At 45.4% G+C, this 11,457-nt stretch overlaps 1 protein-coding gene across 1 annotated transcript in view; it reads left to right on the top strand.

Annotated features, from left to right (window-relative positions):
• inppl1a (inositol polyphosphate phosphatase-like 1a) overlaps positions 1–11,049 on the top strand; it is a 27,213-nt gene extending 16,164 nt beyond the window's left edge. The window contains exons 14-27 of the mRNA XM_053507357.1: positions 769–865; positions 1,014–1,152; positions 1,317–1,416; positions 2,091–2,179; positions 3,129–3,210; positions 3,424–3,513; positions 4,188–4,301; positions 5,553–5,729; positions 6,630–6,785; positions 7,066–7,147; positions 7,697–7,810; positions 8,021–8,774; positions 8,997–9,133; positions 10,124–11,049. Of these exons, the coding sequence (XP_053363332.1) occupies positions 769–865; positions 1,014–1,152; positions 1,317–1,416; positions 2,091–2,179; positions 3,129–3,210; positions 3,424–3,513; positions 4,188–4,301; positions 5,553–5,729; positions 6,630–6,785; positions 7,066–7,147; positions 7,697–7,810; positions 8,021–8,774; positions 8,997–9,133; positions 10,124–10,223 (2,231 nt within the window). The 3' untranslated portion in view covers positions 10,224–11,049. The remainder of the gene's footprint in view (positions 1–768; positions 866–1,013; positions 1,153–1,316; positions 1,417–2,090; positions 2,180–3,128; positions 3,211–3,423; positions 3,514–4,187; positions 4,302–5,552; positions 5,730–6,629; positions 6,786–7,065; positions 7,148–7,696; positions 7,811–8,020; positions 8,775–8,996; positions 9,134–10,123) is intronic.
• Positions 11,050–11,457: the final 408 nt, after the last annotated feature.

Raw genomic sequence — 11,457 nt, 5'->3', positions numbered from 1 at the left:
CACACACCGTGAACACACACACACACACACCGTGAACACACACACACACACACACACACACCGCGAACACACACACACACACACACACACACGCGAACACACACACACACACACACCGTAAAAACACACACTTTTACACAAACAGGAGAAAAAACTCACAGAATACTCAGAGAAACATAATAATTAAACTTATAGTTACAGATATTATTCTGAACAAAGTGCTGTGTGTGCGCGCGTGTGTGCGCGCGTGTGTGTGTGTGTGTGTGTGTGTGTGTGTGTGTGTGTGTGTGGTTTTACTCTACAGTATATTTATTTACATTCTTGATGTGTTTATTAGGAAGCTGTAAGAGGAACTGAGTAGGAACTGACTCAGCGTTACACACTTCACTGAGTCAGGGTTACAGCGTTAGCGTGTGTGTGTTAACACATTATGTTGAACTCACACACACACACACACCCACTCACAGTTGGGTGGAGTCACACATACAGAAGGATTTCCTGAAATTCTTCAGTCGGTCCTGATGATCTTAAAACACACTGAGCGCCGTCTCTTCTAAACACACTGAGCGTGGGCTGCATTAGGGGGAAAGCAGCAACACACACACACACACACACACACACACACACACACCGATTCCTCGAACCCAAATCCATTCGCTCAGAGTAAACCCATACCTGTAGTGCTGAATAAGTGTACATATCAATAACTGCAGAGAGTGTGTGTGTGTGTGTGTGTGTTTAAGTGTCTCTCCTCCCCCTGTGTTGTAGGTAATAAAGGGGCAGTGGGCGTGTCCTTCATGTTTAATGGAACATCTTTTGGCTTTGTGAACTGTCACCTGACATCCGGCAATGAAAAGATCCACAGGTGAGTAAAGGTGTGTGTGTGTGTGTGCAAGCTCATGACTGATGAAGGTGGGCCGGGCTTAAACTCACACACCCACCTTACCTGCAGCAGTACACGCAGATGTTGGGACTCCTGACCTTTGACCTTGACCTCCTTTGACCCTGTTCAGGCGCAACCAGAACTACCTGGACATCCTGCGGCAGCTCTCACTGGGAGACAGACAGCTCAACTCCTTTGACATCTCACTGCGCTTCACACACCTCTTTTGGTTCGGGGACCTCAACTACAGACTGGACATGGACATACAGGTACACACACACACACACACACAAACACACACGCAAGTAAAACTAAAATTTTGTTTGTTAACCCTAGGTTAAGGACCTGTATGTGATGCTTATGTTTTTTTCTGTTCCCTGTGCACGCACACACACACACACACACACACACACACACGCACACACACACACAGGAAATCCTGAACTACATAAACAGGAAGGAGTTTGAGCCGCTGCTGAAGGTGGACCAGCTCAATCTGGAGAGGGAGAAGAACAAGGTCTTCCTCCGCTTCGGTACCTCCTCTCTCACTTTGTGGTTAACACGGCAGTGTGTGTGTGTGTGTCTATCAGGGGACAACCTCTGATTCTGAAACTTGTGGTTAACACGACTGTGTGTGTGTGAGATTGGGTGTCGGGGGCAAACCCGCAGTTCCTCAAATGACCACTAGCTGGCTCCAGTAGTGAGTGAGTCCCCACAGAGCCCAATGTTAATGTTTATAACAGAAATAAACGTGTTTACAATCTGGGACAAAAACACACACTTGGTCTCCATAGCTAGAGTTCACACTCATACCGACTGTACAGGGGGTGAATATTTATGTAACTCATCAGTTAAATTTACAATAAGTAATAATACTGTGCATAATTAGGGGTGTGGCTTATTTGAGTGACAGCTATGGCTAAGTTAGCGACCCTTTGTTAACTGCGGTAAGTAGGCGTGTCCGATCAACAGCCACACTCTCTTCTCTCCGCCCATCTTCCCATTTATGGATAAACCAGGGTTAAGGCGGAGTCAGATCCAGTCTTAGAGCTTCTGAGGTTCATCATCAACGTACACTAGAATTATCTAAATTATCTGCAGTATTTATTTTATTATGAGTCTCAGCTTCAGACATACTGTGGTATGATGAGGTGACACTCATCTTTAACTTCACTTCCTGTGTGTGTGTGTGTGTTTTTGCCCCCAGCGGAGGAGGAGATCACTTTCCCCCCCACGTACCGCTATGAGAGAGGATCCCGCGACACCTACGTCTGGCAGAAACAGAAAGCCACGGGGGTACAAACTTCTGAAACTCACTTTTCTTTATAACACACTGTTTAAAACCTCAGATAACAAAGTGCTCTAGAGAACATTTCACACACACACACACACACACACACATACATACACACACGCATCTAAATGTAAAATTTTAACTGATTACATCCTGTGTAACTCTAACATTTCTCTCACACACACACCGCTGCCGAGTCCTGCGCTCTGATTGGTCAGAAGGTGTTGATTAATTCTCTCTAACAGCGGCTCTGATGGTAGTACAGGGTTACAATAATGCGCTCGCTCTGATACGTTATGGTTCCCATAGTAACGGCTCAGTCACAGGGGCGTTAACAGCACACACTCCACTGATAATACACTGATTAATATTAGTGATGTTTCCTGTAAGTAAAAGGGGTGTGTGTGTGTGTGTGTGTGTGTGTGTGAAACATCAGTGTAAGGAGTCTCCAGTGTAAGCGTCGTGTAACAGTCAGTGGTAAAGCTGGAGCCGTGACCTTTTTGCGGTGACGTTTTTTTTACAGTGTGTAGCTGCTATAACATAAGTGAGGACGGGACTGCACTATATATGCTGCGTGTGTGTGTGTGTGTGTGTGTGTGTGTGTGTGTGAGTGTGTTTGTATGTGACGTGCTGTTGGTAAATCACCGTGATATAAGAGCTATAGATGATTTGAGGTTGTGTTACTATTGGAAACGAATCAACTTCCTGGTGGTAAGATTAGCTCCGCCCCTTCACTTGGTGGTTCATTTTAATCAAAACCCTGTTACGTCTGAGTAAAGTAATGCGGTGGTTTAAATTATTTGACACAGGAAGTGATGCATATCAATTGTGACCCAGGACACACACACACACACACACACACACACACACACACAGACACACACACCCTTGCCCATCCCTCTGCCCTCCTCTTTAACCTTCTTTCTCTGTTTTCTTCACTTTTGCTCTCAGATGAGGACGAACGTGCCGTCTTGGTGTGATCGCATCCTGTGGAAGTCTTATCCTGAGACACACATCGTCTGTAACTCCTACGGTAAACTATACCAAAGATAACGGCGTGATAAATTACAGCACACACACACCCACACACACACACGCACGCACACACACACACACACACGTGCGCATCACTCCTCCTCTCCTGAGCGTAATCCAGACATCAGAATAAACATCATGGATCATAAAATGTCCTCTGGTGTCCTGATCTGATTGTGACGTGGCTCTCTTCTCTCTCATCGTCCTTCAGGCTGCACCGATGACATCGTCACCAGCGACCACTCACCCGTGTTTGCCACCTTCGAGGTGGGCGTGACCTCACAGTTCGTCTCGAAAAAAGGTGAGACTGAAACTTATCCCCTGATGATCACTATATTAACCCTACTCCTCCTGTACCATCTGTCGCTCCACCAGCTTCACTTTTGCACACACGTTTATTTTGTGTTCTCGGTCGTGCTCATAACAGTTCTTAGTTCAGAGATTTTAAGAGAAATCTCCTAATTGTGGGCGTTTCCCAGGAATTCCCTTTAAAATTATAGAGTAGATTCCAGTAAAGATAAAAGGTATTCCTGAAGCATCTTAACCCTCGAAAGAGCTCCTGAAGTGAGAATCAGGAGGAGTTTTACACACACACACACACACACACACACACACACACACACAGTAATGAGCTGAGACGTTTATCGTTACTTTCACATGGATTCAATACAAACGAGCAGCGCGGTGAATAAACTCAACATAAATTAAAACACACACGCCGTTATAATGAAGAGCACTTTGTAGTGATACATTTTTCATTCCTGACCCGACCCGACCCGACCCACCTGAGACAGCTCCTAAATCACTCAAACTAAGACTCCCAGCTAGAGGTGTTTAATCTGTCAGGAGCACTCTGAGACCGTCCTTACAAACTTTGTCTGTCTGTCTCTGTGTCTCGCTTCCCCTGTCTGTCTCTGTGTCTCGCTCCCACTGTCTGTCTCTGTGTCTCACTTCCCCCTGTCTGTCTCTCTTTAGGTTTGCCGAAGTCCTCAGAGCAGGCCTACATCGAGTTTGAGAACATCGAGGCGATCGTTAAGACAGCCAGCAGAACCAAGTTCTTTATTGAGTTCTACTCCACGTGTCTGGAAGGTAAACAGCCAGCGGCTGGTGGTTTACACACATACACGCAAACACAAACACACACATACACACACACACTAAGGATTAAAATGTGTGTGATGTTTATTAACACACACAGGGTTAATTTACTCTCAGATTATAATGAGGCTTTTTATGGACTAATTAATTTTATTTGGATTTAATCAGAAAATGAGAAAATCTCCCAATATTTAGTTACACACTTACACACACACACACACACACACACACATATATATATACTCAGTAAAAAAGAAAAGTCCTCTGACTTTCAACTGTTTTTACTTTCAGTAAACTTAATGTGTAAACATTTGTATGAACACTAAAAGAGTCAACACCATAAAACATAAAGTAAAAATGTTTCCCAATGTGTCCCTGAATGAAGGGAGGCTCAAAATCAAAAGTACCAGTCAGTATCTGGTGGCCACCAGCTGCTTGAAGTACTGCAGTGCATCTCCTCCTCATGGACTGCCTACTGCGGACAGTCTGAGCACTGATGGAGGGATCGTGTGTTCCTGGTGTGACTCGGCCAGTTGTTGTGGCCATCCTGTACCTGTCACGCGGGTGTGATATTCGGATGTACCCATCCTGTGCGGGTGTCGTTACACGTGGTCTTCCACCGCGAGGATGATCGGCCGTCCCTCCCGTCTCCCCGTAGCGCCGTCTTAGGCGTCTCACGGTGCGGACGTGGCGATTTATCGCCCTAGCCACATCAGCGGTCCTCATGCCTCCCTGCAGCATGCCTAATGCACGTTCACGCAGATGAGCAGGGACCCTGGGCATCTTTCTTTGGGTGTTTTTCACAGTCGGTAGACAAGTCTCTTTAGTGTCCTGCGTTTTTAGAACTGTGACCTTAAATGCCTACTTTCTGTAAGCTGTTAAGGTCTTAACGACCATTCCACAGGTGCATGTTAATTAATTGATTATGGTTAATTGAACATGCATGAAAAACATTGTTTAAACCCTTTACAATGAAGATCTGTAAAGTTATTTGGATTTTTACAACATTATTGTTGAAATACAGTCCTGAAAAAGGGACGTTTCTTATTTTGCTGAGTGTGTGTGTGTGTGTGTGTGTGTATGTATATATATATACACACACACACACACACACACACACACACACACACACACACACAGCACCCCCTTGTGGATGGTAATGATAGTGATTACTGATGTAAGCTTTTTTTCTCCTTTGTTTCTCTCGCTCTCTTTGCCACACACACACACCCACACACACAGAGTTTAAGAAGAGCTATGAGAACGACTCCCAGAGCAGTGACAACATTAACTTCCTGCGTGTGAGCTGGTCCTCGAAGCAGCTGACCACACTGAAGCCCATCCTGTCTGACATCGAGTACCTGCAGGACCAACACCTGCTGCTCACCGTCAAATCCCTCGACGGATACGAGTCCTACGGTACCTCTGTGTGTGTGTGTGTGTGTGTGTGTGTGTGTGTGTGTGTGTGTGTGTGTGTGAGAGAGAGAGAGAAAGGGGGAGAGAGATGGCACACTGCACCTTCACTTATCAGGGGATATGGACAGGATACACCATACAGCCAAAAGTATGTGCACCCCTGACCTCCACACCCCTGTGTTTTTCTTCCCCACACTGTTACAGTTCCCCTTTACTGGAACTAACTGAACTCTGTGAGATCCACAAAGCCATCTGCAGGAACACACTGTGTGTTAAGAGTGTGTTGGAGTGAAAGAACTCACTAATACTCCTGTAGAGTGTGTGTGAACACACACACACACACACACACACAGAGAACAGCTTCAAATTACTGCCCAGGACTTTGGACTGGGAACTCAGGGGTTCACATACTTTTGGCTACGGAGTGTGTAACGCACTGTTTATGTAGTTCTGTGTTTCTCCAGACGGATCACCCGCGGTCCGGAGAATAGAGCGTGCGGCGACAATATTTTTTTTATGAACCCTGCATGTTTATTTACACAAACAGAGATCTCATGAATATTCAGCTCTTACTGACGTGTTAAACGTTTACACAATAATCATTTAATAAATGACATTTTGTCCTAAACTCACGATTTACAGGTTATATTTTATACTGCAGTAACACATGACACAGGGAGGCATTGTAACACACACACACACACACGCTGCATCATCACACTCTCCTATACACACACACACACACAATGTCATGACACACACACACTCACACATTCTCTCTCACATATGTGCACACACTGCATCATCACACAATCACGCTCAAACTCTCACACACACAGTTTAATGATTTTTTGGCTGAGAAATCTTTTCATATCTCTCTGGTGTGTGTGTGTGTGTGTATAGGAGAGTGTGTGTTGGCTCTGAAGTCGATGATTGGCAGTACACCTCAGCAGTTCCACACGTATCTGTCTCACCGCGGTGAAGAGACCGGCAACATCCGCGGCTCCATGAGGGTCAGAGTGCCTTCTGAGAGAATGGGGACCAGAGAGAGGCTGTACGGTGAGTGTGAGTGTGTGTGTGTGTGTGCGTGTGCGTGGTGTGCTCCTTAAAAAAAAATATTGTAATGTTTAATTTGGGATCACGTCACAGGTTTTACATTTAATAAATTACAAAAGTTGTCATGGAAACATGAGCACACACTCAGTTGTATGTAGTGGGATGACTGGTGTGTGTGTGTGTGTGTGTGTGTGTTCTGTGTTTAAATTACAAAACTCAATAAAACAGGAGAATTCTGATGATCCGCACTGTGCTGTTCCCCTGTGTGTTTCTGTTCCCTCAGAGTGGATCAGTGTGGATAAGGACGAGACCGGAGGGCCGAAAGGGAAAACACTGCCCTCTAGAGCTGGACACGATTACGTCAAGTAAGAACCTCCATCACAGATCCCTCATGGAGAACCGTACGAGTGTGTAACGGGGGATTTTAGACACAACACAGTAAACATGTAGTGTGTGTTACAGGGCACTCTCGTATAATCTGGAATTTTTAAACCCTTTAAACATGCGCGCGCACACACACACACACACACACACAGTCTTTAGGCTAAAATATGGCAGGCCAGGAGAGGCGACGTGAGGACAATAACCAGTGTTTAGCTGGAGTTAGACGCTTATCTTCCTCTTCAGTAATGCCAAGGAGAGCAACCGGGACGTCTGGTTGGAGATCAGCATGTGAGACGGGGTTTAAAATACATCACTCCAGAATATTTGTCCAGTGCTTATGAACTCGAGACGCCTCTCCACTTTTACATTCATTACAGCAAAGATCACCGTCTGGGTGGAAACCAGGGAGCTTAAGAGTGTAGAATTTTAATACGTGTTGCACGTCAAACTCAACACGTGTTTTATTCCTCACCATTTACTCCACTCACACTTATGGAAGATGATGATGATGATGATGATGATTCCCGCAGGCCCACACCGAGCAGGAAGGAGCTGAGTAAAGTGTCAGAGGAGGGAGAGAGAAACACTACAGGACGCCCTGCATACACACACACTACAGCTAAAGAGGATAACTCTCAGACCAGGTACACACACACACACACACACACACACACACAGTACTCTGACTCCCATTTCTGTTCATTAAACTAAACTGAAGCGCCACCCACATTTACTGAGAACACCTGTCATGACATTGTTTAATTCTACTTTTGCTAATAATAATAGCACTTATTGCATATACTTTGCTGTGTGTGTGTGTGTGTGTGTGTGTGTGTCGGTTTATTTTGTTCCAGGTTGAAGCAGACGGAGTCTGTGGATGGAGACGCCACTACATGCAAAAACAGCTTCAACAACCCCGCCTACTACATTCTTGAGGGTGTCCCTAACCAATCAGCAGCTTTGGCTGCAGACCTGCTTCCAGGCTCCGCCCTCTCTCCGACAGCAGCGGTCAAATCGCCGCCCCCTGCAGGTGGGTCTGGAAAAGGCAAAAGTTCCATCCAAGCACGTAAGCAGATGGGCGGCCACGCCCCGCGGCCCATCAGCGAGGAGGGCGGGTCTTCTGAGGAAGATGGAGGTTCCGGGTTGACCCGCCCACCTCCAGACTTCCCGCCCCCGCCGCTCCCTAAAAGCGCTCTTGAGGTGACGGACGTCTCGTTTTTCCCAAAAGAGAGCAAACCCCGGCTGCACCCCGACATGGCAGACATCAAGATCCCAGCGACAGTTTCCTCCAAGTCCCTATCTTCCCCCGGCTTTGCCCCGCCCTCTACTGGAGGCGGAGCTTTCTGCCTGGACCCTTCACCAGGACCATCAGCTTTCAGAAGAGGAGGCGGGGCTTCGGGAGCTGATGACCAATCGTGTTCAGTACTTCATCTGGCCAAAAAACTGAGCGAAGTTGAATACGTAGGCGGGGCTGGCAGTGCTGGAGGGGTGGGGCTTAAAGGGGGCGGGTCCATTCACGGACGAGGTTCAGGATTTAATGAAAGCTGTCGCACTTTTCCGCCTCGCTCCATCCCAGAGGAGATTATGACTGAGGACCTGCCTGAGGAGGTGAGGGGTGGGGCCACAGGTTTTTGTCTCTGTCTGTTTTCTCTCTTTTTGTCTTTGTCTTTTTTCTCTCTCTCTCTTTGTCTTGCTGTTTTTATTGAACATCTATTGATGTTGATCTCAAGTTAAAAGATTTACATGCCTCTCTCACTCACAGCTCCCCCGTTATATTCTACATGAGTTAAGAGTGTGTGTGTGTGTGTGTGTGTGTGTGTGTGTGTGTAGGCCCTGTGGCAGGGTGGTAGCAGCAGCAGCAGTCTGTCGGTGGACTCCAGCGTGGGCGAGTGGCTGCAGAGACTCGGACTGGAGCGCTACGAAGAGGGACTTCTGAGGAACGGCTGGGACGACCTCGAGTTTCTCAGGTTAGACGCACGCGCACGCACACACACACACACACACACGCACGCGCGCACACACACACACACACATATAATAGTGTCTGTGGGATTTGGATTTTAAAAAATCCTGATTTGTTTGAGGTCATAAAAAATGTGTTGTGTTCTTTTATCTCCTCAAATTCTACATATAATTTGGCCACTAGGGGGCGATGTTTAGCTGATTTATATGCATCTGTGTGTACATGCTTTACTTTGTTAATCTGTTCTAAAACCACACTCTTCCTCTGATTAAATTTGCAAATCAGTGTGAGGTCATGTGTAGCCCCGCCCCCAGATCAGTTTAACACTGAAGGACTGCGACTCTGGAATTAAGATGGAAAAACACGTTTTTAAAATGTTAGCAAATTGTGCATAAAGAAATAAAGTAGATAATCAGAGTCGGCATCTCATTTAAACTCTTGAACATTTAAACTTTTTTATAAAAAAAAAATTTAATAAAGTAACATTTTCATATACAGTATTTACAGTAAAAGTTAAAACTCTGTTTCTGCTAATGGAGGAAATATAAACCTTTGGTCGTGAGGTGTCGGTACTGTTAATTATTTTTTATTGATTTCTTGTTTATGGAGCTTGTTTGTGTGAGTAAGAGTCGTGTCTCACTGCAGTCGGGCGGAGTTACAGAACATCAGCACGTCACGGCGATGGCGAGCGTTTCTTTGGGTCGAGGCTACGCTACGCTGACGTTCAGTAGCGAAGCACTCACACACTCATGTTATGTCACGTGCACACTGGTGTCTGTCTGGGTGTGTTACCGTATTCTCACCAGTGTTCAGTATTTTGCGGATTTATTTTCAGTATTTTGGATGTTTGTACTTCCGTGTGAGTGTGTGTGTGTGTGTGTGTGTATATACCTCATTCTCTCATTAACACTTCACACTGAATTAAACACTTCCTTATCACCTTCCTCCCTGAGGAGTCACTGATTCACTAATCACGTAAACACACCGTTCGCAGTGACATCACTGAGGAGGACCTGGAGGAGGCGGGTGTTTTAGACTCCGCCCACAAGAAGATCCTGTTGGCCAGCTTGAGACAGCAGCAGCAGCAGAAGTAAGCAGAGACGATGCGCTGACGTCCACAACAGGCCTCGAACCTGCGGCTAGGGATCAGCTTCCTGACAGAGGAGAAAGTGACATCATCAGAGTGCGCCTGAGAGCTTCGTCCACATTCCTTCCGTTTTCTCTGTCGGGGTTTGGCTCAAGTAGTTTATTAATTTAGTGTTTAGTTTGTGATTTTAATAAGGAAAAGGGAAAAATAAGCCAAATTTAGTGACTGATGTTTAGTTTATATACTTTAGTGTGTGTGTGTGTGTGTGTGTGTGTGTGTGTGTGTGTGAGGGAGAGAAAGGGCATTTGTTATCTCTTGTCTGAAAGGCCCTGCTTCATTGTGGCTTGCATGTCTGATACTTTGTAAAAGCTTAACACTAGTGTTAATATATATATATATGTGTGTGTGTGTGTGTGTGTGTGTGGTTTATAAAAGACCAACACAGTGTAAATGTTACATGTTTGGGAGCAGCACAGTTCAGGGGTAAAATACCTTTTTTACCTGTAAAGTCCACGTGAGCTGAAGTTACCAGAAGTGGCCACCAGGCGGCGCTGCGGCTTCTTTAAAAGTTTTGTGTGTAACGATTTTGTCACAGGTGAAAACTGACCGTGGGTCAGTTACTGGGTCTGTAATTTGGGTGAGAGGAACTGTGTGTGTGTGTGTGTGTGTGTGTGTGTGAGAGTGAGAGAGAGAGAGAGAAAATTGTCATGTTTTCATTGTGAAACTCTGTGTGTGTGTGTGTGTGTAACTCTTATTTTTATTAATGAATTTAAGTTAATGTTTATGCAACGTCGCTGAATGACGTCATGTGAATAAAAACGACTAACGACTGATGTCACCGCGTCCTGTGATTGGTGGATGATGAAAGGGGCGTGGTTTCACAGCGTCCTGATCTCAGAGCTCTACGGAACAAACACCCGATCATTAATGTGAAGAGATTTGCGGGTTTATAAACTTATAGCTTCATTTTTATTGATTTATTTTTTTTATTTTAACTTTACAAAAATTAGTCAATTTTAGGGATTTTTTGGACTATTTAAAGTAATCTATAATTCAGATTTTTAAGTTAAACTGAACATCTGTGAGGACGGATGAGTAGATGAGTTATTTATTTATTTATTTATTTATTTATTTATTTTCCGTTCTTGACATCAGACTCTGGTGTGACACTCGGACCCGGTCTGATCTGATGGGTCTGATCTCCCCGTGTCCGTCTCTACAGACTCCGACTGAACCCGGGT

Source organism: Clarias gariepinus, chromosome 11, assembly GCF_024256425.1.
Source record: "Clarias gariepinus isolate MV-2021 ecotype Netherlands chromosome 11, CGAR_prim_01v2, whole genome shotgun sequence".
Classification (NCBI taxonomy): domain Eukaryota; kingdom Metazoa; phylum Chordata; class Actinopteri; order Siluriformes; family Clariidae; genus Clarias; species Clarias gariepinus.
This window is presented reverse-complemented; position numbering and strand designations above follow the sequence as displayed.